At 45.7% G+C, this 27,116-nt stretch overlaps 3 protein-coding genes and 1 long non-coding RNA gene across 7 annotated transcripts in view; 2 read left to right on the forward strand and 2 right to left on the reverse strand.

Annotated features, from left to right (window-relative positions):
* Positions 1 to 980: 980 nt before the first annotated feature.
* DDX54 (DEAD-box helicase 54) lies at positions 981 to 14,283 on the forward strand. Its single transcript, XM_039332565.1, has 20 exons — positions 981 to 1,058; positions 2,070 to 2,196; positions 2,686 to 2,756; positions 2,911 to 3,099; positions 3,355 to 3,404; positions 4,099 to 4,140; positions 4,516 to 4,611; positions 4,893 to 5,014; positions 6,070 to 6,131; positions 6,911 to 7,042; positions 7,396 to 7,606; positions 8,026 to 8,160; positions 8,550 to 8,771; positions 8,905 to 8,978; positions 10,003 to 10,194; positions 10,663 to 10,805; positions 10,974 to 11,087; positions 12,519 to 12,623; positions 13,146 to 13,243; positions 13,954 to 14,283. The coding sequence occupies exons 1-20, from the start codon at positions 981 to 983 to the stop codon at positions 14,175 to 14,177; spliced, it is 2,487 nt and encodes an 828-aa protein (XP_039188499.1). The 3' UTR covers positions 14,178 to 14,283.
* LOC120303224 lies at positions 10,806 to 13,947 on the reverse strand. Of its 2 annotated transcripts, XR_005555378.1 has the most exons (3): positions 13,801 to 13,947; positions 12,404 to 12,512; positions 10,806 to 11,058 (listed from the first exon to the last, which is right to left on the reverse strand). It is a non-coding gene; the product is annotated as an uncharacterized LOC120303224 (long non-coding RNA). The 2 variants fall into 2 exon arrangements; XR_005555377.1 differs by lacking the exon at positions 13,801 to 13,947 and having other exon boundaries at positions 12,404 to 12,543.
* Positions 14,111 to 27,015, reverse strand: CFAP73 (cilia and flagella associated protein 73). 3 transcript variants are annotated; one of them, XM_039332569.1, is made up of 9 exons: positions 26,890 to 27,015; positions 22,472 to 22,548; positions 19,981 to 20,086; positions 18,069 to 18,173; positions 17,702 to 17,902; positions 16,569 to 16,790; positions 15,743 to 15,901; positions 15,018 to 15,155; positions 14,111 to 14,249 (listed from the first exon to the last, which is right to left on the reverse strand). In XM_039332569.1, exons 2-9 carry the CDS (start codon positions 22,513 to 22,515, stop codon positions 14,226 to 14,228), a joined length of 999 nt encoding a protein of 332 aa, XP_039188503.1. In that variant the 5' UTR covers positions 22,516 to 22,548; positions 26,890 to 27,015; the 3' UTR covers positions 14,111 to 14,225. The 3 variants fall into 3 exon arrangements, with proteins under 3 accessions (XP_039188503.1, XP_039188504.1, XP_039188502.1); XM_039332570.1 differs by lacking the exon at positions 26,890 to 27,015 and having other exon boundaries at positions 22,472 to 22,976; XM_039332568.1 differs by lacking the exons at positions 22,472 to 22,548; positions 26,890 to 27,015 and adding an exon at positions 20,843 to 22,393.
* The window catches only part of RASAL1 (RAS protein activator like 1), a 28,019-nt gene continuing 25,424 nt past the window's right edge, over positions 24,522 to 27,116 (forward strand). The window contains exon 1 of the mRNA XM_039332566.1: positions 24,522 to 25,199. Within this exon, the coding sequence (XP_039188500.1) occupies positions 25,135 to 25,199 (65 nt within the window). The 5' untranslated portion in view covers positions 24,522 to 25,134. The remainder of the gene's footprint in view (positions 25,200 to 27,116) is intronic.

Raw genomic sequence — 27,116 nt, forward strand, 5'->3', positions numbered from 1 at the left:
TCTATTTTCTATCTATGTCTATCATTCTATCGTTATCATTATTTATTTACATATCAAATTTCTATCTCTATCATTCTATCTGTCTCTGTCTATCTATTGCAGTGTTTCTCAACCTCAACAACTTTACGATTTGTGGACTTCAAGTCCCAGAATTCCTCAGCCAGCATGCTGGCTGGAGAATTCTGGGAGTTGAAGTCCACACATCTTAAAATTGCTGAGGTTGAGAAACACTGATCTATTGTGAGATTTAAAAACCCCAAATTTGATGCTCACAATTCGGATACAAGTCTGGTTAACAAAAACAAAGTTTATTGGATAAAACTATCTATCTATCTATCTATCTTGTCTATCTATCTATCCATCTATCTATCTATCTATCTATCTATCTATCTATCTATCTCTGTCTGTCTGTCTGTCTATGTATCTATCTATCTATCTATCTATCCGTCCATCTGTCTGTCTGTCTGTCTCTCATTTATATCCAAAGTTTTAAACCATCTCTCTGCCAAGGGCATTGTATCCACACCTTGTCTCATTCTCTCCTCCCTTCTATTGCCACAACAGCTTTCCCACCTATACATATGTACACAATACACACCGCCTGTATTGATACTAAAACGGAACCCTGATATTTCCAACCAAGGACGAAAAAAGTCCAGCCCAAGAAGGGCGATGCAAATGCAGCCATGGCAGTAGAGCAAACCCGAAAGCGCCTTCCCAAATCGGAAGAAACGGCGACTCTACCCGTTTTCACTTTCGTTTCTCTACGGAAGCTCCTTTTCACTTCCGCCTCGGATTGACAGCCAAGGCCAGCCAACCGCAGGGTATGCAAGCGCGCAGGCGGGGCTTAGTGCGCGACCCGCCCACCAACGCACCAATCGGAGGCCGTCTCTCCTCCGAACCCCGCCCCGCGGCACTTCCTGGTTAACACACGTGGCTTCGCCTTCCAGGAAAAAAAGTCTCTCGGCTGGACAGCCGCGATGGCTCCGTCTTTCGGCTCCGGGCGGAGGCGGAAAAGGCAGCGTTGGTGCAAAAGCCGGGAGCCCGACGAGGATCAGGTATGGGAAGGTGGGCTGGACTAGCGATCCCATCATCCCCAGCCAGGGCATGGGAGCTGCAGTCCCACCAGCTGGGCTGCGGAGTCCAAGGTCTCTGGAAAGGATCGGGCTGGGGGAAGCCTAAGGACTTTTGGCTTCCCAGAAGTTGCTCACTCTGAGCATGTGCCAGAAGGAAGCATGCTGGGAGTTGTAGTTTGAGAACATCTGGGAAGATCCACCTTCTGAGGACTTGTAGGGGAATAGAAGGGGAAGCTGGATCTCAATCAATCAATCAATCAGAATAGAGCTGGAAGGGACCTTGGAGGTCTTCTAGTCCAGCCCTCCTGTTCAAGCAGGAGACCTTATACCATTTCAGACAGTTGGCTGTCCAATCTCTTCTTAAAAGCCTCCAGTGATGGAGCATCCACAACATCTGGAGGCAAGTCGTTCCACTGGTTGATTGTTCTCATTGTTAGGAAATTTCTCCTTAATTCCAGGTTGCTTCTCTCGTTGATTAGTTTCCATCCGTTTTTTGTTTTGCCTTCTGGTGCTTTTTTCCAAAGAATAGAGAGAGAATAGGCTGACCGCCTCTTCTTTGTGGCAGCCCCTCAGATACTGGAAGATGCTGTCATGTCACCCCTAGACCTTTTCACTAGACTAGACATACCCAAATCCTGCAACCGTTCTTCATATGTTTTCGTCTCCAGATCTTTAATTATCTTAGTTGCTCTTCTTGGCACTTTTTCCAAAGTTTTTGTAATGTGGGCACCAAAACTGGATGCAGAATTCCAGGTATGACCTTACCAAGGTTTGATAAAATGGTACTAATACTCCATGTGATCTGGGTGCAGTTGGGTAAAAAACCCCAAATGATATCAATTTAGGTGCCCTTCCACATCCCCCCAGTCAGTCATGGTCACCCCCAGTATGTTGCTAGGAGAGAAGCTGCCAGAACTGTTGAGTATTCCTACTGTAGACTGTCCCACCAATCCAGATCTGAAAATTTCCATTTTTCTTTGGTTGTGTTTAAAGGACTATGAATTGCCAGAAGCCGCTTTATCCAAGTCTGATGGTGCTTCCGATATTGAACCCGATATTCAGGAAATGGTTCGTGCCCAGAACAAGAAAAAGAAGAAATCGGGAGGTTTTCAATCCATGGGTAAGTTGAGAAGGTCTGAACTGGATGTTTTAAGGGGAGCTATAGCTTTTTAATTTATTATTTAGCATCTACAGAGGTCATGCTGTCACTGATATAGAATAATAGCAGCAAACTTCAACTTTACTTTTACATAATAATATAAACTAGCCGTTTCTGTATCAACAAACCTATCTGATCGGTAAAGCCCAAAATCAAAAGCTATATTTTTTCCCCACCTCTAGCAGAAAGTCCAGCAGAGGTTTCCAAGTAGAAACAAAAGTAATTGCATTTTTTTTCTTGAATCAAAGCAGCTAGTTTAGCCATCTCTGTTAACTCCCATCAACTTTTGTAACTATTCATCCATGGTGGGAGTCGAAGGGAACATGCCTTATTTTTTTCTTAATTTCTTCCGACTTTGTAACCACTTGCATGCTAGGAAGACCCATTAGCTGCCTTGAGCTTGAAAAGAAAAGAGGACAATGTCGCTAGGCGGTTTTTGTTGCTTCTTAGGTCTCGGCTATCCGGTGTTCAAAGGAATTATGAAAAAGGGGTACAAAATACCGACTCCCATTCAGAGAAAGGTGAGAGCACAGAAAGCACCCTACTATTTTTAGTAATGTTGTGTTATTTCTCCCTTAACTAATTGGGTTATTTGCTCAATGGAAAGCTGAGATTTAAAAATGGTGCTGTTGTTTTTTTTCTCTCTCTCTTCCTCATATTTGGCTTCTTCTGCAGACTATTCCTTTGATCTTGGATGGCAAGGACGTGGTGGCTATGGCAAGGACTGGGAGCGGAAAGACGGCTTGTTTTCTGATCCCCATGCTGGAGAAGTTGAAGGCCCGTTGTGCCAAGACTGGAGCAAGGGCTCTCATCCTGTCCCCAACCCGAGAACTTGCGTTGCAGACTCTTAAGTTCACCAAAGAGGTACTTCCAAAATTCAGAGGGAGAAGTGGGAATTGAGGAACTAAAGCAGGGATTCTCCACCATGGCACCATGAAAATGGCTGGAGTTCAACTTGTCTATCAATGATGATGTTACCTAGTTGGGTCATGAAATATCTTCAAGAAAACCACCAAGCTCAGAGAGCACCAAAGACCCCTCATTTCAACCCTGAGCTACAAAGATTCTCCTTTATTGGAATGAAGTTGGCATTTAATTCTCCTTCCTCTTTTCCTGCAGCTCGGTCGGTTTACTGGCTTGAAAACCGCTCTGATTCTTGGAGGTGACAGGTCAGTTGTGTGTTGATGTACACGCTTACACACCCAAATATGTTTGTTTTTTTTTGCTTAATAGCAATCGCAATAGCACTTAGACTGACATACTGCTTCATAGCGCTTTACAGATTTGTTCTTAATTGTTCTTAGTTTCGGAGCTTAAAATACATCATAATTTTTAATAGATCTGCTTCTCTGAGCCCAGAAGTTGGACTATATACTTTTTATTATCTTTGACCATTGGCAAGATCAGGCTTTTTTTTTTGAATGTTGTACTTTGGGTGAAAAATTAATCTTAGGCTTGTAATGTTGACACACGAAATGGCAATTCATACTTGCAATTTACATTTCTTTTTTTGTTTTCGATGCTTTAAACTTTCTAACTGATAGAATGTGAATAATGGCTGTTCGTGTTTTAGAAACATTACTGCACTGAAATCTGCATTAAAATAATGCAACTTATCAAATTTATTACAACCAAGGGAGAGGATAAAACTGGCTCTCTCCGTTTCTTTCCCTCTGGATCTAATATTGTAGTTTTCAAGGGCTGTAATTGGGCCAGCTCCCGTTTTAAAACTACAGACAGAGATTTTATTCATTTGTTTATCACTTTTTGAACTGCCTGTCTCTCTCACGGAGGGTGTCTTGTCTCTTTAAGTAGCCTCTGAGTTGTTTTTGTTTTTAATTGTTTCCTCTTTCTCCCTTCTAGGATGGAAGACCAATTTGTAGCTTTGCATGAGAACCCTGACATGTAAGTCTGGATTTTCAGTCAGGCATCTCAAGGCCTGAACGTAGGCGATGGTGGCTAAAAACCTCCACGAAATCTATTAAAAACGGATTTAAATGGCTTAGACTAGGCGTACCCAGTTCTGATTTAATCAAACGAAGAGAAGGATTAGGGAGACCCTATACCATTTCAGACACAGGGCTGTCCAATTTCTTTTTTAAAACCTCCAATGATGGAACACCCACAACTTCTGAACGCAAGCCGTTCCACCGATTAAGTGGAATAACTGAATGAGTGAATAAACTGGATAGAGGGGATCGGCGCAACTCAATTTTTTCCCTCAACCCCGCAAGAGAAAGAATTGGCTCTTAAATCGGTGCCTTTGTGCTTTCTGTGCAGAATCATCGCAACCCCCGGCCGGTTGATGCACGTGGCTGTCGAGATGAAACTGAAGTTGCACAGTGTGGAGTACGTGGTTTTTGACGAAGCAGACAGGTGAGTGCTTCTGCCTGGTAACTCTTCCCAACCCCTCCGTAGGGGACTCTTGTGTTTCTCCATCTTGGGGGGTGAGACACTCGCCAATAACTCCGCCAGAAACCCAACCTCGTAGTTTGCTTGCATACAGTCTTGGCTTAACGACCGATCGCTTAGTGACATTTGACGTTATGACAAGCTACCCCAAAAGGGCTGGATCTTTAGCAGCGGTGTGTTAATCTGAGGCTGTCTGGTCTTCTGCAGAAGCTCTTCTTACGGTCCTGTTCTTCTCATCCCGCCAGGTTGTTTGAGATGGGCTTTGCGGAACAGCTGAAGGAGATTGTCTCTAGACTGCCCGACGGGCGCCAGACCCTGCTGTTCTCCGCCACCTTGCCGAAACTTCTGGTGGAGTTCGCTCAAGCTGGTGAGAAGATGGTTCCAGACTGCGTTTGTTCTCAAAGGAATGGTTGGAGAGCTGGATGTTACGCAAGAGATATGTTGGGGTTCTTTTTGATGTGACTCTCTTTCTCGGCTTGATACTGTCAAGTGTCCAGTTGGCCGATCCAGAAAAAGAAAATCCCAGAACATTATTTTATCAAGCGTATAAACTTTACTGAAGAAACCATGTTGGCGCACATGAAGCAAAACCAGCTCCAGGTTTCTCACGCAAAAGTTAGCAGAGTTAATCTCCCCCCCCCCTTTCTCTATGGGCCACCCACAGTCCACTAGTCACTTCTGTTCGTTTTGTTATGGGAAACCAGCGAACCACACTAGTGCACCTGCTGGATGTGTCCTCCGGTTGGACATTCTCTCCACACTGATCCAGAAGTTAGAATATAAAATGAGAGATGTGAGAACGGTTAACCAGTGGAACGGTTTGCCTCTGGAAGTACTGGGTGCTCCATCACTGGAGGCTTTTAAGAAGAGATTAGACAGCCACTTGTCTGAAATGGTATAGGGTCTCCTGCTTGAGCAGGGGGTTGGACTAGAAGACCTCCAAGGTCCATTCTAGCTCTATGTTTCTCTGTTCTAAGAAGAAATTTCCCACCAGTGAGAACAATTAGGGGAACTACTTCCAGATGTTGGGAGTGCTCCATCAGTGGAGGCTTTTAAGAAGAGACTGGACAGCTACTTGTCTGAAATGATATAGGGCCTCCGGCTTGAGCAGAGGGTTGGACTAGAAGACCTCCAAGGTCCCTTCCAACTCTTACTCTATGTTCTATGGTGTTAATGAATCGGCAGCCTTTTCTTCCTCTTGAGTAAGGGAGCTCAGCCAGGCATCAATGGCTGATGTTCACGATTGGTGATATCACTTCTTGTCTTACCTTCCTTTGAAAGTTGGCCATCCTTGGGTCCTGGAAGAACATCTGGGAAATGTCTTTGTAGAGCAGTCAGGAAACTCCCCACACTTTTATTTACCCTCTTCTGCTGTACAGTCTGCTCACACCAGCGACTGATGTATCTTCCTGTTCTGCTTAGGTCTCACAGAGCCGGTATTAATCCGACTGGATGTGGAATCCAAGCTGAGTGAGCAACTCAAGGTGGGAATGGTCAACCGTCCCTTCTAATGGTCCATTTGGAATTGGGTGGAGTTGATTCAGTGGGAGAATTGGGTTTCTGAGATTTTATTATTATTTTTAGCTCAAAAAACATTGTGAATGCTCCAGTTCCTTGTTGCTGAGTTAACTCCTCCAGGAAGGAAGAGAAGTAAAAGAGAGCAGTTGATATGAAATAACCTGCATCAAGATAGCATCATGAGAAGGGATTGAATTGCTCTATATTGCATTAGTGAGCCCACCACTTGGAATACTGTGTCCAGTTTTGGTCACCACGATGCAAAAAAGATGTTGAGACTCTAGAAAGAGTGCAGAGAAGAGCCACAAAGGTGATTAGGGAGACTGGAGGCTAAAACAGGAAGAACAGCTGCAGGAATTGGGGACGTCTAATCTAGTGAAAAGAAAGACCAGGGGGGTGACATGACTGCAGTCTTCCAATATTTGAAGGGCTGCCACAAAGAAAGGGTCAATTATTCTTCAAAGCATCTGAGGGCAAGAAAAGAAGTAACAGATGGACGTTCATTAAAGAGAGATCTAACCTAGAACTCGGGAGAAATTTCCTGACAGTGAGAACAATTAACCAGTGGGACAGCTGGCCTCCAGAAGTTGTGGGTGCTCCATCACTAGAGCTTTTCAAAAAGAGACTGGACAGCCATTTGAAAAGGATGGTATAGGCTCTCCTGCCTTGAGCAGCGGGATGGACTAGAAGACCTCCAAGGTCCCTTCCAGCGTTATGATTCTGTGTTCTAACCTCCTTTCTCTAGCTCTCGTTTTTCCACGTGCGTGCTGACGACAAGCCAGCTCTTCTCTTACATCTGCTGAGGACTGTGGTAAAGCCCCAAGACCAGACCATTGTGTTTGTGGCCACCAAGCATCACACAGAATACCTGAAAGAGGTAAGTGCAGGGACCCCGATGGCCTGGGGAAAAGAGAGGGTTCGTAGTCCTCACATAACAACGGGTCCCTTAGCAACTGTTCAGAGTTACAACGGACCCACTTGCACGAAATTTGGGAAACGGGGGCATTTTTCCGTAGCAGTTTGAATTGTCTCTCGGTGCCCAGGTGAGAACTAAAATGTAGGCACTAAGGAAATAAAAAGGGAGGTGAAAGTTTGAGTTCAGTTGTGGCCGTAAGTTGAGGACCACCTGTATTGTCTCAAGCTTTGAGCATCACCCATCCTTCAGATGTCTATAGCTTGCTGGCTTTTTCCTGGCCTAATGAATGGGTGTTTTTTTTTTTTTTTTGGCAGCTGCTAACCTTGCAGGGGGTGAACTGCACCAACATCTACAGCTCTCTGGACCAGACAGCTCGCAAAATCAACATCGGCAAGTTTGCTCATGGCAAATGCTCCGTGTTGATTGTCACCGATCTCGCTGCTCGCGGGATTGATATCCCTCTTCTGGATAATGTGATTAACTACAGCTTCCCAGCCAAGGCGAAGCTTTTTCTGCACCGCGTCGGTGAGTTCCTAACATCTGGAGCCTTCCAGGGTTATTTTTATGATTTTGCTCACTGTTGTAAGGCAAGAGTCTTCTTCTGGGTCCTTGTTGTTCTCTCAGCTTAGGGGTTTCCGTGCAGACGTTTCATTATCCAACTAAGTTACATCATTAGTGATAGAAGGGAGTGGGGTTTGTGGATAGGAGAAGGAAACGGGAGGAGGAGGAGGATCACCATGGGGTCCTTGATGCTCTCTGAGCTTGGTTACTTTCTTGCAGATGTTTCATTACCCAGCTAAGTAACATCATCAGTGCTAGAAGGGAGTGGGGAATGAAACGTCTGCAAAGGAAACGATCAGAGAGGATCAAAGACTCCACATATATGGTTGTAAAAGCCCCATTTGGAGCTTGACCCATTTTGACGTGGCATCTTCTCCCTATAGGCAGAGTGGCCCGTGCGGGGAGGACTGGAACAGCCTACTCCCTTGTGGCCCCAGATGAGACCCCGTATGTTTTTGACCTCCATCTGTTTCTGGGCCGGCCTTTAGTCTTCGCCAATCCTCATCAGAAGCCCACAGGTAAGTATCCCCAACTTATAACCATTTGTTTAGTGACTGCTCAAACTTACAACAGCACTGACAAAAAGTTCCAGCATCCCCACAGTCACGGGATAAATATTCGGACGCTTGGCAACTGACTTGTATTTATGACGGTTGAGATGTCCCGGGGGTCACGTGATCCCCCATTTGCGACCTTCCGACAAGCAAAGCCAACGGGGAAGTTTAACAACCGTGTTACTAACTTAACAACTGCAGTGATAACGATGGTAAAATGAGGCAAAATTCTCTTAAGAAATGTCTCACTTTGCCACGTAAATTTGGGGATCAATTGTGGTCATAGGTTGAGGACTATACCTCTACTGAATTTGTGGAAATAACAGAACCCTTCTCCCACACACCCCACCCAGATTCAGATGGAGTTTTTGGCCGTGTTCCCCAGGCCGTCATGGACGATGAGGAAAGCTTGCTACAGACTGACCACGAGCGTTCCCTCGACCTGCAGAATCTCCGTCGCGTCTCGGACAACGCCCTCAAGCAGTACCAGAAATCCCGGCCAAGTTCATCCTCCGAATCTATCAAGAGGGTCAAAGAAATGGAATTCAGCCTCATAGGGATTCATCCCCTCTTCAGTGAGTGTTTCTGCAGGTTGTGTGTCTGGTTAATGGATTCCTCCAATCAGGAATAAATGTGATGTGGGAACGCAGACTTAGGCTTCCTAGACCACAGCAGATGATCCGTTCCCTCATTTTTGATCTGTTTAAGGTTTGCGTTTTGAGGAGGAGGAGATGACACGGCTGAAATTTGTGGACAGCATCAAAACCTACCGATCTAAAGCGGTAAGTTTAGCCATGACTTTGGGATCCAGATTTCAGTTCTGCTGTCACAATCCTTTTGAAGTCACGTGACGCCTTATAAAGTTGATCCGTGTGTGCTCCTGGCCCTGGAGCGGGTTGTTCATAGTTTTAAACATTATTTATATCTTGACTTTATTATTTTTGTAACTGTCGAGGCGACAAAATTACCTAATACTCTTTCCTCGTCTTAATTTTCTCCACAAAAAGAAGCCTCTGTGGTTGAGAGAATGTGATTGGCCCAAAGTTACCCAATCAGCTTTTGTGTCTAAAGCGGGACTAGAACTCACAGTCTCCTGGTGATTGGCCCAAAGTCACCCAATCAGCTTTTGCCCCTAAGGCGGGACTAGAACTCACTTTCTCCTGGTGATTGGCCCAAAATCACCCAGCTGGCTTTCATGCCTAAGGCGGGACTAGAACTCACCGTCTCCTGGCTTCCAACCACTAGACCAAACTAATTACAGGGAAACTGAATTTTATGATCAGATTTGGGGGGAAGAGTGTCTTACTCCCACTGAATCTGCTAAATACATCATCACCACAATTTGTATTATTTGCATGATGCAGATGGAGTTTTGAAAACTTGGCATAGCTCCGCATCATGTGGAAGTGGGGCTATTGAATGTTCCGGGTCCTGTTTGAGAGACATTTGATTAGCCAGGTTTTAGCCCTGTTTCCTCTAGGCCGGCTTCGTCTGTTTCATCCAGGAGCAGTTCAGACCTTCTGGAGACCTTCCTACAGAAGGTCTTCTTCTGAAATTTCGGTGGAATAGTCCTGATTGGAACCAGACCTCTCACCATCTCTAAATAGATATCCTTGGGAGCCAGCATTTTAGCCACCCACAATGCACCTGCTAAAAGCATTATGGGAACTCTAGAGCAGCTAAGTAGGATGCTGAGAAAATGATGATTACCCAACGACTGGGGCCCTGTTGAAGGAGAATCTTGATCCTCTTTCCTAGCCTGATTTTCAGAGAAGTGTTTCTGATCTCTGCTCTTTTTTTCATTAGACCATCTTTGAAATCAACGCCACCAACAAAACTCTGGCCAGTGACGTCATGCGGGCTAAGCGGATCCGCGATCGGCAATTAATTGACCGGCACCAGCGGAAACAGGAGGAAAGGTTGTCCTTGGCTGCTGTGAAAACTCAAGAAGTGGCTGTCGCAGAAGAACCGATGGAAGATGGAGAAGACCATATTCAGGTAGAACAATGGAAGACAAATGACTCACGCATCTTAAGAGTGATGCTTCTTTTAGTTATGAAGATGCAGCTAAAAGGGACACAGCCATAGAATGATAGGTAATAGAGTTGGAAGGGACCTTGGAGGTCTTCTAGTCCAACTCCCTGCTCAAGCAGGAGACCCTATACCATGTCAGACAAATGGCTGTCCAAATTTCTTAAAAACTCCAGTGATGGAACACCCACAAATTCTGGAGTTAAGCTTTTCCACTGATTAATTGTTCTCAGCGTTAGGAATTTTCTCCTTAGTTCTAAGTTGGATCGCTCTTTTTTTCTTGTCCTGCCTTCGGGTGCTTTGGAGCATAGGTTGACGCCCCCCCCTCTTCTTGGTGGCAGCTCCTTAGGTATTGGAAGACTGCTATCACGTCACCCCTAGTTCTTCTCTTCTCCGGGACTTTCTCTAATTTGTTCTCCTGAATTTCCACACCAGGGTGTCTTCTCCAGCGTGGTGGGAAAGAAACGAAAGCATCTTCCATCAGAAAGCAGAGCGGTGAAGAAGAGAAAGCCGCCAGTGAAGGAGGAGAAGGAGTTTTATGTCCCTTATCAACCCAAGGACTTTGCTTCAGAGCGGGGGTATGTAAAGGATCCAGGCCAGGGGTGGTGGGCACATCAAACCCCTTACTTAGGGGGAAATAACCTCGGTTACAATGGAGAACTCTGTGCTAGAGAGTCACTTATGCAGGATCTCCAAAACACACAAGAGGGCAACTGGTGGAACGAATGGTTTCCTCAATTTTGCAGGCTCTGTGTTGGAGGGGAAGGCACGGCATTTGAACAGCAGGCCTCTGCAGCAGTCCTTGACTTAATGGGCGACGAGGACAGGAATCTAAACAAGAACAAAAAGCTTTTGAAATGGTGAGTCACCTCATGGCCGAGCAATTTTTTTTTGCTGGTTTCTCCTCTTTCCTGTCCCCCAAAGACTGAGGTAAGAATGTCCTTCTGGTTCCTCATAACTCAAGGACCCCCTTGGGTCCTACCTTCCTAATTAGGCCATTTTATATTTATTTCCCCTTGGGTCCCACCTTCCTAATTAGGCCATTTTATATTGATAGATAGATATAGATATAGATAAGGATAGATATACAGATATATAGATACATAGATATATAGATATATATTGTATACATGAAGAAAAAAGGAAGTAATTTCTCTTCTTAAAACCATGTTTGTGGAGTGTTTCTGCCTGCAGCAGGTTTTTGCACCTGTAAATCTGATTGGTCCTGGGAGACCACGAGGAGAACCGAGGCCTGTAGCCTAGACTGGGAAAGAAACGCCGGGGAACAATGGCTGTGTTGTCAAAAGAGTTTGTAAGGACTTGTCCCTCTAAGCACCGGGATTGGTTTGACTTGCTTGCCTTTGTTTTAAAGAGTCACGGTTGACTGAGCACCTCAAAAAGGTTTTCGAGAATGTAACTGCAGCTAATTCTTTTCCTGTTTGAGGTACTGCAAAGTTTAGTAGACAATATTAATGAGATTTAAATCTGTTTTTGTCTTACATTAGTTCTTTTATACTTCTGTTTATACTTTGCTGCAAGAGAGAACAGCTAATAAAGAGTGCTTCAGAATAAAAGAATAACAGTTGGAAGGGACCTTGGAGGTCTTCTAGTCCAACCCCCTACTCAGGCAGGAAACCCTATACCATTTTAGACAAATGGTTATCCAATCTCTTCTTAAAAGCCTCCAGAATTGGAGGACCCATAACTTCTGAAGGCAAACTTTTTCCACTGGTTAATTGTTCTCATTGTCAGGAAATTTCTCCTTAGTTCTAGGTTGTTTCTCTCCTTGATTAGTTTCCATCCATTACTTCTTGTCCTGCTTTCTGGTGCTCTGGAGGATAGCTTGACCTCCTCTTCTTTGTGGCAGCCCCTCAAATATTGGAATACTGCTATCGTGTCCTCCCTAGTCCTTCTTTTCACTAGACTAGACATATCCAGTTCCTGCAACTGGGGAATCACATGATCCCAGACCATTGCAACCATCATACATACATGCCGGTTGGCAAACATGCAAATTTTGGTCCTGTGACTGAAAAGGATGCTGCAAGGATCGTGTGAAAAAACAGCCGTTGTCACTTTTTTCTGCATCATTGTTACTTCAAACAGTCACTAAACAAATGGTTGTAAGTTGAGAACTGCCTGTACATTCTTCCATTGTTGGCTGTGTTACACCCACCTGTAGGACATTCTGATGTAGGAAGTGATCTGCATTTCCATTGGCCAATCCTTTCCTTAAGAAGGGATCTCTCTCCTACTTTCCTTGCTGTATTTTTTTTTTTCCTGTCCTGTAGGGATCGGAAGCAGAAACGATTTGTCGGGCAAAAGGGTCAGGAGGATAAGAAGAAGATCCGTACAGAGAGCGGCGTCTACATCAACAGCTCCTACAAAACCAACCTGTATCCTTCCATTTCATTCCAGGAAAAGTCTTAAACTTGGTCTAGCTAAAACTCGACCGTGATTTGCCATCATATATAATTCAAATTCTGATCTCTAGGTGATCAGATGCAAATCTAACATCCCTATTGCTGTAGTCAATCGGGATTCATCCATCTTTTAAACCAGCAGTTTCCAAACGTTGGCCATTTTAAGACTTGTGGACTTCAACTCCCAGAATTCCTCAGCCAGGCATGCTGGGAGTTGAGTCCTCAAGGCTTAAAGTGGCCAAGTTTTTCTCAACCGTGGCCATTTTAGACTTGGCTGAGGAATTCTGGGATTTGAAGTCCAGACAACTTAAAATGGCGAAGCTGCTTTAAACAGAAGCTTAGAAGATCCAGTGGGCGCTAAGAATCCACCTTCATTCTTCTTCCCACATGCATTTTTAACCCAGGTGGGTGGGGTAGGAAAGAAAACAATGGGGTTGGTGAGTACGATCTGTGTTGGACTACTCGGGTAGCTTGGATTTCTTAATTCAGCTCCAGCTATGATAAATGGAAAAAGAGAAATAAGATTGACGAACAGGATTCGGACACGGAGGTTGGGGGCGATGCGAGGAGCAGGAAGAGGCAGAAGGGCAGAGGTGAGCTTTGAGACAAAAGAGGCATCCAGCTCTCCTCTTTTTTGTTTTCAGCAGTTGCAATAATTGTCCAAACATCCCAAAGGTGCTTTTTTCAAAAGGCAACTGGACTTTTTCTTCATTTTGTTTGAAGATGTTTAGATCTAGGTGGCTTCTCTCCTTGATTGGTTTCCATCCGTTGCTTCCTGTCCTGCCTTCAGGTGCTTTGGAAAATACGTTGACCCCCTTCTTCTTTGGGGCAGCCCCTCAAATATTGGAACCCTGCTCTCAGATCACCCCTAGTCCTTCTCTTCATCAGGCTAGCATGCCAGCTCAGTTCTTCAGAACTGAAGAAGCTTCTTGGATGAGAGATGAAACATCCTCAAGAAAAAAAACCCAAGAAAAGTCCAGTTGCCTTTGGGACAACTCTGGCCTGGATGACTGAGAATCTCCAGAGACATGTGACCACAGGGTGCTGCAACCGATTGTAAGTGTGAGCCGGTTGCCAGTTGCCCACCTTGTGGTCACGTAACTATGGGGTTCCTGAGACAGCCAGCGCTCTTAGCACAGGTGATACCCACCATTCATTCAGTCTCGTCCTAACTTCGCACGAAAGGGCGTTAAGTCAGCTACCTGTAACACGGTTCCATCATTCTGGGCCAGGCTGCCCCTCCCCAGTTCAAACTCCAACACAACCTTTTTGTTTTGTTTTGTTTTTTTGTCCCCTTCCAAAGGGTCCCAGCAGGCCTCTTCCTCCCAGCGAGGCAGGGTCCGCTCCGAGCTGAAAACCAAGGAACAGATCTTCAAGCAGAGGAAAAAGGCCTCCAAGCAACGCTTCCTGCAGGGCGGAGGGTTGAAGCGCTTGAAATCCCATAATCGGCAACGAGTGCGAGAGATGCGCCAAACAGCTTTCGGCCGCGGGGGTGTGAAGAAAGGCAAGCTGCGGAAACGGATGTAGAAGTCCCGTGTCTGTCCAGGAGGCCGGCTTGTGGTCGCCGATTCCCATTTATTTACTGTGTAAACTCTGGGTCTAAAATAAATAAAGATGAAAGAATTTCAGCGACCGGCTGCGTCATTTGAAATGGCTCCCCTTATCATGCTCCATCCAATGTTTTCCTCTGTTTTGTTTTGTTTTTAAAAAATTAGTTTGGAATAAAAGAGTTATCTTGAATTATGTGGTGAAGAGAAATACAGATTGGGGGGCAGCTTTCGCTCTTGATCATGGGAGATGCTAGAGAATCGGTTCCCGTTAAGTAATCCAGCCCAGTTCATAACTTTGAACGGTGGCTTAGCACCGATGGTTAAGTCAAGGATGACCTGTAGGTTGCAATTCCTGAGAGCTGGGAACTTGATTTCAAGATCAGGGAAATTCTTAAGTAGGGGATCTGTAGTCTGCATCTAATGGGATAGGGAGATTAGAACCACAGATGAGGGATGTCTGGAGACAGGAAAAAGGCACATAAGTAGAAATGTGTCAGCCTTGCAAGACAGACCAAACAAACACACCAGGAACAATAGGTCTGATTCTATTGTAAAGTTACATTAACAATTTTGCAAGTCTGAAGACACATTTCTCTCCTGTCATCTTTACAGCCTTAAGAAACTAGGGAAGGTCATTTCTCGATGTTTGCCACATCCATATTCCTTCTGTGGGCTCAGCTGCCTCTAATCTGACTGTGGTCTAGTCTGTAGCTCTTCCTTCTATCTCTCAACGTCTTTCCTACTTAACCATTCGTTTTCCTAAAATCAGGAGATTTGTAGTGCAAGTTACAAAGGATGTAGCGGTGGCAATACGCACCCTGGATAATAGTTGTGACTGGCTGGCTGATGTACTAGCCTGAGACGGCACCGGTTTTTCTGGCTGTGAAGCTTGCGGTGGCTGTCCTTTGCGGAAATCAGCAAGGGCGGCTGTTAAATCTTCAACACAAAGCTGGACCTGGAAAGATGGCGAAAGAAAGAGGGTGGCTGTTGATAAAATTGGGAGGAGGAAGCGGGACGTACATTACCTTAAGGACTTCAAGAAAAGCCGGGTGTTAAATCAAATAAATGGATTCTAAGATAGAACAATCCACTCGAAGACTCAAATGGCCAGACACAAATGACTTCCATTTTGGAGACATCCTAGACATCCTTGCTTCCCAGAAGGTCGCAAAAGTGAATCGCATGAGCTTGGGACTCTGCAAACTGTCATAAATATGAATCAGTTGCTGAGCTGCATGAATTTTGATCACGTGACCCTGGGGATGTTGCAACAGTGGTCAGTGTGAAAAACAGTGCTGTTGTGACTTTGAGCAGTCCCTGAACGACTGGCTGTAAATCAAGGATGGCCTGGGTATACTAAGGCACCAAGGTCATCCAGAGGCCAATAAAATTTCACAGCTCAGGGAGCCATCGCTGCCAGACAAACATCTTACATTACTTCCCTTTGCAAGATCCGTTGTCAGCGTATTAATCATTGAAAGCCTCCCACGGTGTGACTTTCCCAAAGTGAACAGCATTTAGGGAAGTAGTATTAGAGCTGACCACATCTAGCTGGGCTTCGGTGTCCTCCTGCGGCACGTTCATTGGGAGCTTCCTATGCTTGGCCACCATCTGGAAAAGGTTCAGAGCTGCCAGCTTGATCTGTCCCAGCTCCAGGGTCTTGTCAGCTGCCGTGTTCTGAATGCAGATCCAGTTGGACTCCTAGAGTGGGAGAAGAAGGTCGGGGCTTTTTCTTCAGACATCATGCTAAGACATTGCCTAACAGAATAACTGGATTGGAAGGGACCTTGAAGGTCTTCTAATCCAGCCCCTTCCTCAAGCAGGGGACCCTATGCCAATTTCAGACAAATGGCTGTCCAGTCTCTTGAAAATCTGCAGTGATGGAGCACCCACAACTTCTGGAGGCAAGTCGTTCCACCGGCTAATTCTTCTCACTGTCAGGAAATTTTTCCTTAGTTCTAGATTGCTTCTCTCCTTCATTAGTTTCCATCCATTGCTTCTTGTCCTGCCTTCAGGTGCTTTGGAGAACAGCTTGACTCCCTCTTCTTTGTGGCAGCCCCTCAAATATTGGAAGACTGCTATGTCACACATACCCTGGTTTTTCTTTTCACTAGATTAGACATCCCCAATTCCTGCCACCGTTCTTCCTATGTTTTAGCCTCCAGTCCCCTAATCATCTTTGTTGCTCTTCTCTGCTCTCTTTCTAGAGTCTCAACGTAGAGGTTTTTTTTTTAAAAAAAAAACCAGACTGGACAGCCCTTTGACCAGAATGAAATAAGGTCTCCTGCTTTGAGCAGGAGGTTGGACTAGAAGACCTCCAAGGTCCCTTCCAGCCTTCTGTTCTATATTCACTTTTTCCTCCACTCACCAGTTCAAGGAACTTGGCCTGGCTTTGCTCCAGCTGGCCTTGGAGCTGAGCCACCAGATTGTTTTGCTGTAAAATCCTGTTGCTGCTTTCATCCATGTACTGCTGCAGGCACCTGCGCTCCTCCTCCACAGCTTCACGGGCAACTTGTTCTCTCTGGACCAAACTGGCCTGGGTGGCCATCAGAGTCTGGAAGCGACCGATCAACTCCGAGATTTCCTGAAACTGCAGAACGAGAGGAAAAAAAAGGAGGACCCAAAAACGACTAGAGGTTGTCCTTCAGTTAGGATCATTTAGGACCCTGTAAGCGATAACGGTCCTAGAAACAACTTGATGCTTTTTCTTAAGCAAGTAATTTGGGGTGGGGGAAGGAGACAGGGTGGTCCTACAGCTTTGGACTGTGTTGCAGAATCTGAGATCCATTTACTAGGAACGACCAGAAGGGAAAACAATGTTCTCCTTTTTCCACCAGCCAAACGAAAGAGTGAGAGAAACAGATGGAAGCAGACGTGTTGGAGATGATCTGATTTGATTGGGAGGCCGCCTGACTCCAGTATAAATCTGGGTGGCTTAAGTGTTTAAAATAAAACACCAGTAATAACAACCGAGAGAGCCAGTTTGAAGTGGTGACTAAGGACACCAGATTAGATACCGAGAAACTGTAAATTCTAATCCTGTTTTAGGCATGAAAGCCAGGTTTGTTGATCTAGGGCCAATCTCCAAGAGACGGTGAGTTCTAGTCCTGTCTTGAACATGAAAGCCACCTGGGTTGCTTCAGGCCAATCATCAGGAGACGGTGAGTTCTAATCCAACTTTAGGCAGGAAAGCCATCTGGATGACTTTGGCCAATCACCAGGAGACGGTGAGTTCTAGTCCCACCTTGGCCACGAAAGCCAGCTAGATGACCTTGGGCCAGTCCCTCCCTCTCAGCCCTGAAAAATCTCTGAGAAACTTTGAAACCTCTTGCCACAAAACAGTTGCCAGGGGTCATCGTTACCTTGAGGGCACCAAAATAAGGTAAATACGTAAATAATTTACAGAGAAAACCACACGGATCGGGATGTTGACTTTATTGACAGAGTTCGCCAGCCTGGGAAGTTTTCTTCTCTAACCTTCCCATCCCCTCACCTACTCACCTGCTCCGTCTTCCCCAAGACTTTCTGCAGATACTCGGAGAAAGGCTTATGAGCTGCCAGGCGTTGTTGAAGTTTTGTCTTTGCTGTCATCAACCGGGCCAGTTCCTGCTTGAGGTGTTCTGCTTCCACCTCCTTCTCAGCCACCTGCTGCTTCTCCTGCTCAGCTTTCCGCATTGCTCGGTTCCGTTTGGCGTCGTTCTCCTACAAGAGAGAAAATGGTCCCAGATCACACCTGAAAACCCTTCCACATTTGGGGTCGATCCCAACCACTTCAAACCAAATAAAAAGTTTAACCTCCCGTGTCCCTTCCAGCCCTAAGATTCTAGGTTCTGTGTTCTAGTGCTGAGCTTCGCTGCTGACCACAGACCTTCAAGAACTTGTCGAACTTCAGAATGGCCTGTTTGAGTTGACCCTCTTTGTGTTCCAGCTCTTGCCGTCGCTGCTGCAAGTGTTCCGTCTTCTTCTGGAACTCCTGGAAAGGGGAAGATGAGACAGAGGAGAGTAGCTGAAGACAAGAGGCGGTCAAATGCTTTGGAACAAGGAAAATAAGGAGCTTGAAGTTGGCCTTCTTTGATTCTCAAAGGTGCTTTTCCAAAAGGCAACTGGACTTGGAAAAAACGAAGACCAAAATCAAGGTCTCCTACAAAGACGAGGGGGTGTGTGTGTCAAACTATTTTCCAAAGCACTAAAAGACAAGATGAGGAACAGTGGATGGAAACTAATCAAGGACTGAAGCAGCCAAGAACTAATTTCCTAAGGGTGAGAGCAACCAACTAAGGGAACAACTTGCTTTCAGGAGTTGTGGGTGCTTCATCAGTGGAGGCTTTCAAAAAACAAACACTTGAGAATCATTTGCCTGAAATGGTGCAGGTTCTCCTGCTCAAAGCAGAAGGTTGGACTAGAAGACCTCTAAGGTCTGTTCCAACTATGTTCTCAGAAAGTCCAGTCACCTTTTGGAAAATGACTTTTGGAACGACCTAACCGTTTTTCACCTGCCATAACTTTCTTTGATCTCTCTCTCTCTCTTTTTAAGAGTCTTTTTTAAGCTGGAGAAGTCTGGGAATCTCTGGAGCAGAGCAGGGCAGAATGAATTTTTGATGTTCTCCATCCCATCTGCACCACCTCCAGGAGAAGAAGAATTTCATCAACTGTTTCTCCTTGACAAGACTCTTCTCTTAGCACTAACAGTATCGTTATTACTTTAAAAAAACCCACACCCTGGAAACTGTTCTCTCCTGGGATTACTGGAGAGAGAATGGTGCTGTAAAAGGAGGACATTTGCACTCACAAAGTAAGGTGCAAGAACATCACATCCTTCAAATTTGTTTTCTCGGGGGGGGGGGGGGAGGAAAAAAAAAAACAGCAGCAAATTTTCTCATCCAAATGAAGGAAGGCTGATAGAGCAAAAGTAGTCAGAGAATGTTCATGCCTAATCTTAGTAGGAAATATATTTTAGTTTCGGCAATATTTTACGTTACTCCCTGTTAAAACAATGGCTTTACCAAAGAAGAACCCAATAGTACCACATTAGCTCCACTGAATCTTCACGTAATACAGATAGTCTTCAACTTACAGCAGTTCTTTTAGTGACTTTGAGGTTACACCAGCACTGAAGAAAGTGACTTACAACCATTTTTCCACACTTACGACCGTGACAGCATCCCCAGGGTCATGGGATCAAAATTCAGACCCTTGGCAACTGACTCATAGTTGTGATGGTTGCAGACGTTTCATTACCCAGCTAGGGAATGTCATCAGTGCACCGCTGAGGAGACAATGCATGGCAGTGATGTGATATTAGGGTTATATTAGAGACGTGGTGGTGCGGTGGTTAGAATGCAGTAGTAGTGCTAATTCTGCTGACTGCTGACTGCCAGCTGTTCGGCAGTTCGATTCTGACCAACTCAAGGTTGACTCAGCCTTCCTTCCTTCCAAGGTGGGTAATTATTGGGGGCAATGCAGTGACTGCTTAAAGCAGGCTGTAAAGCACCGTGAAGCGGTATATAAGTGCTATTGCTATTGCTATTGGCAGTGATGATGTTCCTTAGCAGGGTAATGAAACATTTGTAGGATGTTAAACAACCCAGCTCAGAGAGCCCCAAGGACTTTGAAGTTCCTTTATATACAAATATCCAAGATGCATTCAATATTCCCTACCCCAGGGCTGTCCAGTTGTGTCCTTCTAACCTCCGACATGATTACGAAGAGCCCTGCTCCCCAGGGAATTCTGGGGGATGAAGTCCACATCCGTTGGTGCCCTTCATGTCACCCAGATTTACCTCTTTGGTGGCTAAGAAAGATTTCTCCACTTCGGCCAGTTCTCTTTGCTTCTCTAACAGGCAGCAAGATGAGGGCAAAAAGTCGTTTTCTCTCTCTGGGATTTTCCTGGAAGAGAGTAATGCAAGCCTCAGCTGGTGCTTAGCAGAGAAGATCACAGTTCCAGAAACCCAGTTAAACAAAAGGCCAAGTAGGTACGATGGAGCTCGGCCAAGACTTTTACAAGTAAGTCCTTGACTTACAATCGTTCATTTAGTGACTGTTTGAAGTTGCCGCGGCATTGAAAAAAAAGGGACTGGTGACCGTTTTTCACACTTAGGACCGTTGCAGCCTCCTCGGGGGTCACGTGATCGAAATTCAGACGCTTGGCCACTGACTCGTCTTTACGACCGCTGCAGTGTGTGTCGCCTCATCCCCTTTTGCGACCTTCTGAGAAGCGTAGTTAATGGAGGAGACGATTCCCTTAAACAACCATCCTCCTAAGTCGTAAAATGGGGCAAGACTCACTTCACAAATGTCTCGCTTAGGAACCGAAATTTGGGGTTCAGTTGTGGTAGCAAGTCAAGGACCACCTGTATTTATTTATTAATTGATGGATTTTTTTTTTTTTTGCAAAGGCTCTTAGAAGATAGAATAATACGGTTGGAAGGGACCTTGGAGGTCTTCTAGTCCAACCCCATGATCAGCCAGGAAACCCTAGACAAGGGGCCCTCCAGTCTCTTCTGAAAAGACTCCAGCGATGGAGAACCCACATCTAGAGGCAAGCCGTTCCACTGGTTAATATTTTTTTTTACTCACTCCTTCTGCAAGCGGTCAAACTTTGAAGATTCCCCCCCTCCCCGCGCGCCCCTTCCCCGGCCTTACATCAGCAGCAGCTTGTCCCTGACGGCGGCGCGGACCCTCTCCTCTAAATCCGAAGCCATCGGTCCCTTTCGCCCCTCCCCACCAGCCACACCGGAGCAACCCCGAGGGGCCAGCGAAGCAACAGCTTGCAGGACAAAGCGATCCCGGGAGCTCCCCTGCCGGTTGCCAGGGAGACGGCCAGCACAACGTTCTGTTGCCGGGGCGACGCGTCCGTCGGGGATGAGCAACCGCGCGCTCCCCCCCCCCTCTTCCCGCGCAACCTGCACACGCGAGCAAGGCTGGTTTCTGCCGGGGGTTGGTCAACAACTCGCGAAAGGACTCAGCTTGCATGAATCAAAGGCAGGGGCGCTGCGTTCACACGACACGTGAGAAATCGGCAAATGAACCAGATGATGGTTGGTGCACCCAAGGTCCAGGGGAAGGAAGGGGCAGAACGTCCCCAGCAAACCTCAAAACCCATTTTAGCTGAAGCCCATTAGCTGTTCATTGCATATTATAGTTTAAGTCTCCCTGTGACACCCCCCCCCCCTCTGCTGGACTTGGAGGAAAAAAGTGCAACTGGACTTGGGAAAAAAAAGTGATTGTGTTTGTGTGTGTGTGTTGGGGGGGGGGAGACTTGTTAGAAAGCCACATTTGGCTGTCACACTTGCCTTTTGGCTTTCCCCCCAAACATTGCACACTTACAGCGTGTCCGCTGGCAGGAATGTTGGGTGACACAGCCGAGCTGTGAAAGAAGTGGCAATTTAAACATTCCACCTAACTTAACCTCCTAGTCCTGTGATGTTTTGTTAAGAAGGAAAAAAAAAGGAAGGTTCAGACACTCTGGAGCTTTTTTCTCCCCCTCCTCTTTCCCTCCCCTGCCAATATTTATTTATTATTTATTTTTGCTGGTTAGAGGTGTTTTTAATCACGGTGAGGCAAGGGTCAAACTTTAGAAGAGATTTACTCTGTATAAGGTAGAGGGTCTTCAAACTTGGCCCTTGTGGACATGTGGACCTCAATGCTGGAACGCTGGCTGAGGAATTCTGGGAGTTGAGGTCCACAAGTCATCAAAGGTCCAAGTTTGAAGACCCCTGGTGTAAGGTGTACAATTGACCTTCATGGCCCCTTATTCCTGATTTTTTCATCCCAGTAAAATTGCACATAAAGGATTTCATCATAATATTTAAAAAAAACCACAAAGTTCCAGGATTCAGCACAGACGATCTTTGTATATTCTCTCCCAATTTGTGATGGATAGTCCTCTGGGAAAGGCCAAATTCTTAACAACATTTCTCATTCTTTAGCATTCACATAACCCAATTCACCTAATTACTAAATCCGTTTTCTGCCTTTACACAAAAATATACTTCACCAGACAGTAACTAAATGGGTCCAGATTCCCCAAATCCTAAACTGCACACACACACGCACACACACAGAGAGATGAATCATGGTTTAACACTAAGCAAGCATACAGTTTTGGTTGTGTGTGTGTGTGTGTGTGTGTGTGTGTGTGTGTAGGGGGGGGAATACTTCAAAATCTCTAGCTGACCTAGTTAAATGTGTTGTGTGAATATAGCCTGAATCTTTTACACATCAGTTTCACAGATGAGATGTGTGATAAAGGAATAAGGGAAATGCACTCACAGTTTTAATTTGCAGATGATAATTTCTTCTAGTCCATCACCCATTTGGAAAACTAAAAAAACTTGGATTTGTTTTGTCTGAAAATGAAAGAAATGAACATTTACCTCTGGGTTTTGATGATTGGATTATTGATCACAATGACAGAAGTACTGTTTGTTATGGTTTATTCTAGTTCAAAGAGCCTTTTTTTAAATCTGTATTGAAGAAAGTCAGAAAGTTATCTTTTTTCCCCTTTTGTTTGAAATTCCCAATTTTTTCCCCTGCTCCTTTCTTTTTATTTGAACTCCTTTTTCTTTGCTCTAGTTGCATTTTATCCTTTCTTGAAATGTAATAAAGCTTTTTGGGGGTGGAATGGGGAATAAAGGAAAACTAAAATGAAAATAGCTTTGGAGAAGCCTCTGCTAGCCCCCCCCCTCTCTTTCTTTCTCTGACTCTGTCTGTCTGTCTCTTTCATTCTGTTTCTGTCTCTGTCTCTCTCTCTCTGTCTCCGTCTTTCTGTCTCTCTTTCTTTCTCTGACTGTCTCTCTCTCTCTCTCTCTCTCTCTCTGTCTCTATCTTTATTTCTCTGACTCTGTATCTCTGTCTCTGTCTGTCTGTCTGTCTGTCTCTCTCTCTCTTTCTATTTCTCTCTCTGTCTCCGTCTCTCTGTCTCTCTTTCTTTCTCTGACTCTGTCTCTCTGTCTCTTTCGTTCTGTTTCTGTCTCTGTCTGTCTATATCTTTATTTCTCTGACTCTGTATCTCTGTCTCTGTCTGTCTGTTTTTTTCTCTCTTTCGTTCTGTCTCTCTCTCTCTCCCACACACACATTATTGCAAAGCCAGGTGTCCAGCAGAAACTCTGCCTAACTTCTGAGTCCATGAGCCAATCAGACTGCAGCATTTAATTTAGAATAAAAAGGAGGGGGTGGCTGAAGTCTCCCTCAGCCAATGGTCTGTTTTACGACAAATTCAGTCTGTGTCCTTAGCCATCCTGTTGGCTTGTTTTTCTCGCTTGACCTGGACAAAAAAAAAGCACCTTCTCACACAGAAATGAATTTCTGCTGTCCTAAGGACATTCCCTGCCCTGTCAAAAGGTTGCATTCCAAAAGGCAGGGTATATTAATTTTTTTAGAGGATTTTTTTTTAAAAAAATGCTGCAATAGCTTTTGCCCTTTAAACTCCTTAAACTCTCTGAAAGGAGGAGGAGAAAAATAGATAAATAAATAAAAGAGCTGATGTTTTGGCCACAGGCACGCTGGGGAGGGTGTCCTCGGATCCCGGTGGCATCCTGGGCCACACGTTTGCACCGCATGCTGACTTAGCATGTAGTAACTCTCCATAATTCACTACCGCAAAGCCACAAAGCCGAAGAAAGGTGAAGCCCACAGTCACCCGGGGTTTATCTGCATAGAACAAGAGGCAGGCTAACTCTAAATTCCAGTTGCTAGGGAACACCTGCCCCAGGGTGCTTTCGCATGTCCTGGGTGTTTACTGAGGCATGGATAACTGCAGCCAGATTGTTGAGCTGAAGCTGGCAAAAGGTTACTGCAAACTACTCAAGGATTCAGGAAGGTGTTGGGATTAGCAGGAAATCACTGCTCAGATCAAGCGCAGCTCAGAGCTTTAGGACATGGCTTTTATGTGCCCAAGGAGTCCCGCCAAGATCAGACTAGGTATCAGTCCAAGGGTTGCATCCTCAGCCTTCTGTTGAGATCCCAGCTTCTTCTTCTTCTTCTTCTTCTTCTTCTTCTTCTTCTTCTTCTTCTTCTTCTTCTTCTTCTTCTTCTTCTTCTTCTTCTTCTTCTTCTTCTTCTTCTTCTTCTTCTTCTTCTTCTTCTTCTTCTTCTTCTTCTTCTTCTTCTTCTTCTTCTTCTTCTTCTTCTTCCTCCTCCTCCTCCTTCTCTTCTTCTTCTTCTTCTTCTTCTTCTTCTTCTTCTTCTTCTTCTTCTTCTTCTTCTTCTTCTTCTTCTTCTTCTTCTTCTCCTCCTCCTCCTCCTCCTCCTCCTCCTCCTCCTCCTCCTCCTCCTCCCTGGGTCTGCAAAACGCGGAGTCACCACTAGAGGGCAGCAAAGCGCCTTTCATACCTCTGCCGCCACCTAGAGGTCGCCTCGTCCACAGCTCTTGGTAACTCTCATTCTAGCGCTCTCACGGATTCGAATCGTGCGCTCCTCCAGCTCGTGTTCGGAAGCACACACACGCACACACACCCCGTTGCACCCCCGCTGGCGGGAGGAGGAGGAGGAGGAGGAGGAGGCTGGGCGGGCTCTGGCCGCTGAGCTGGCCGGCTCTCCTCTTCTTCCCACTCTTCCAAGCCACTCAGACTGGCAAGCGAATCCAGTGGCTCCCCCGGTCCTTGCCACAAGGAGGCGACCGGCCCTCTCTGCCTCGCCTGGGCAACCTGTAGCCTCGCAGAAGCGTCGGGGCCGCCCGGTGCGAAGCAGGCACAGCCAGCGCCAGCTGGCAGGTAGGCGCTGAACCCAGCGGAGCTCGCCAGCTGGCTGGACCGGTTCCTCTGCTTGCCTGCCTGCCTTCGAGCAGCCTCGGGGACGTTCCGGCTTGCAGGGCTTCGAGGTGGCCGGGAAGGTGCTCTCCCCCTCCTGCCTTTCTTCCCCCAGCCCTGCTGGGTCGGGTCTCCGGGACGTCCGCGGGAGAAGCAACCGGTCGCCTCCCCATCGCCTGCCGCGGCATGGCCAGGAGCACTGCGCTGCACTTCCGCGTGGTGGAGGGACGGGACCTGCCCGCCAAAGACGTGTGAGTTGGCCGGACTGCGGAGCCCCATTCCGAGCAGCCGGGGCGCCAAGGGACCGACGGGGCGGGCGAAGGCAAGAAGAAGCGCCTCCGGTCGGGCGCCATCCCAAAGGGAGGGTGGGATGGAGGAGGCTGGATGGCTCCGTTATACTCGAAGGGTTATGCTGCAAGGGTTGGGCTGCATGCTCCGGAGCAGAACTGGGTGCCTTGGACAGAGTTTGTCAGCCGCCTTGCCAGCGGGAGGCTCCCCAGGCGGGGCACAAAAGTCGCAGCTCCGGTTGAAACCCAAAGCTTGGGTGCAAGGGATTTCTTGTCCTCCTTGTCCAAGGGGAAATAATAATAATAATAACAACAGATTAAAAGACTCCTGAGATCAAGGCAGGTCCACTTTCTAACCTAGGTGGTGGCTTTCTCTTAACTGTGGAAGGAAAAAGGGAATGGGCTATACAGTCTCCAAGCAACTGGGCCAGAGATGAAGCAACTTTTGAGGGGGGGGAAGAGCTTTGCACTTCACCCTTCCTTCCCCATTCTCCCCCCCCTCCCCAGACCCATACTCTTGGCATGAAGAGTCAATATACCGACTTGGAAAGGACTCTGACGGTTTCCAAGCAAGCTGACTCCCCCATCTGTGAGCAGGCAGACATTCCAGGGAATTGGAGAGCTCCAAGTGCTTTTTAAAACAAGGGTTAGATTCAAGATAGATGCATTTGCAAGCATCCGTCAAGGCTAGTGTCTCTCAAAATGGGACCTTCTCTTTTGTCTTGGCCAAGCCTCTTAAGCGACTTTCTTCCAGAGGGGCTGGGACAGAATCAACCTTGGCTGGAAATGGATGGTTGGGGTTATCCCCAAGACTTAAAGAAAGGTTCGGTTTCAACCTGAACAGTGTAGGAATAGAATAAAATAGAATAGAATAGAACAGAGTAGAGTAGAGTAGAGTAGAATAGAATAGAATAACAGAAATAGAATAGAATAGAATGTAGAATACAGTAGACTAGACTAGACTAGACTAGAATGTAGAATAGAAATAGAATAGAATAACAGAAATAGAATAGAATAGAATGTAGAATAGAGTAGAATAGAATAGAATGTAGAATAGAATAAAATAAGAGAAATAGAATAGAATAGAATATAGAACAGAGTAGAGTAGAATAGAATGTAGAGTAGAGTAGAGTAGAGTAGAGTAGAGTAGAATAGAATAGAATAGAATAGAATAGAATAGAATAGAATAGAATAGAATAGAATATAGGATGGGATGAATAGAATAGAATAGAATAGAATAGAATAGAATGTAGAATAGAGTAGAATAGAATAGAATGTAGAATAGAATAAAATAAGAAAAATAGAATAGAATAGAATGTAGAATAGAGTAGAATAGAATAGAATAGAATAGAATGTAGAATAGAATAGAATAACAGAAATAGAATAGAATAGAATGTACAATAGAGTAGAGTAGAGTAGAGTAGAGTAGAATAGAATAGAATAGAATAGAATAGAATAGAAGTTGGAAGGGACCTTGGAGGTCTTCTAGTCCAGCCCACTGCTCAGACAGAAGACTCTACACCATTTCAGACAGGTGGCTGTCCAGTCTCTTTTTAAAACCCTCCAGTGATAAAGCACCCACAACTTCTCAAGGAAAGCTCTCAAGCATTTTTTTTTCAAATAGAAAAGGACAGTCCCTTCTATTCACACTTACCTGCAATTCAGACTCAGTTGCAAAAGTCAGTGAGAACTAGCTGCCCTGGAGAGCCCCTTCCAGTTGATTACTGTTGAAACAACTGAATAGGGATTAGCCACTGAATCAAAACACTTTGGGGAGTCCTGCCCAACCCTCTAATTGCAAACACAGCATGGACGATGGGATTAGAAACACCAGCCCCTGCCAAGTCAGGTCGATGCCAAGATTTTAAAGGCTCCCTGCAT

Source organism: Crotalus tigris, unplaced genomic scaffold, assembly GCF_016545835.1.
Source record: "Crotalus tigris isolate CLP2741 ecotype Arizona unplaced genomic scaffold, ASM1654583v1 scf7180000024461.5605484, whole genome shotgun sequence".
Classification (NCBI taxonomy): Eukaryota; Metazoa; Chordata; class Lepidosauria; order Squamata; family Viperidae; genus Crotalus; species Crotalus tigris.

Excerpts from the sequence above, each read along its gene's own strand:
- DDX54 (XM_039332565.1), top strand. The coding sequence starts at position 981 with ATGGCTCCGTCTTTCGGCTCCGGGCGGAGGCGGAAAAGGCAGCGTTGG. Across the intron at positions 4,141-4,515 it reads TTGCATGAGAACCCTGACAT|AATCATCGCAACCCCCGGCC; the intron begins GTAAGTCTGGAT and ends CTTTCTGTGCAG. Across the intron at positions 13,244-13,953 it reads GAAGAGGCAGAAGGGCAGAG|GGTCCCAGCAGGCCTCTTCC; the intron begins GTGAGCTTTGAG and ends CCCCTTCCAAAG.
- CFAP73 (XM_039332568.1), bottom strand. The coding sequence starts at position 20,901 with ATGGCTTCGGATTTAGAGGAGAGGGTCCGCGCCGCCGTCAGGGACAAG. Across the intron at positions 18,174-19,980 it reads CTTTCTTAGCCACCAAAGAG|GAGTTCCAGAAGAAGACGGA; the intron begins GTAAATCTGGGT and ends TCCCCTTTCCAG. Across the intron at positions 15,902-16,568 it reads AGGCCAAGTTCCTTGAACTG|GAGTCCAACTGGATCTGCAT; the intron begins GTGAGTGGAGGA and ends CTCCCACTCTAG.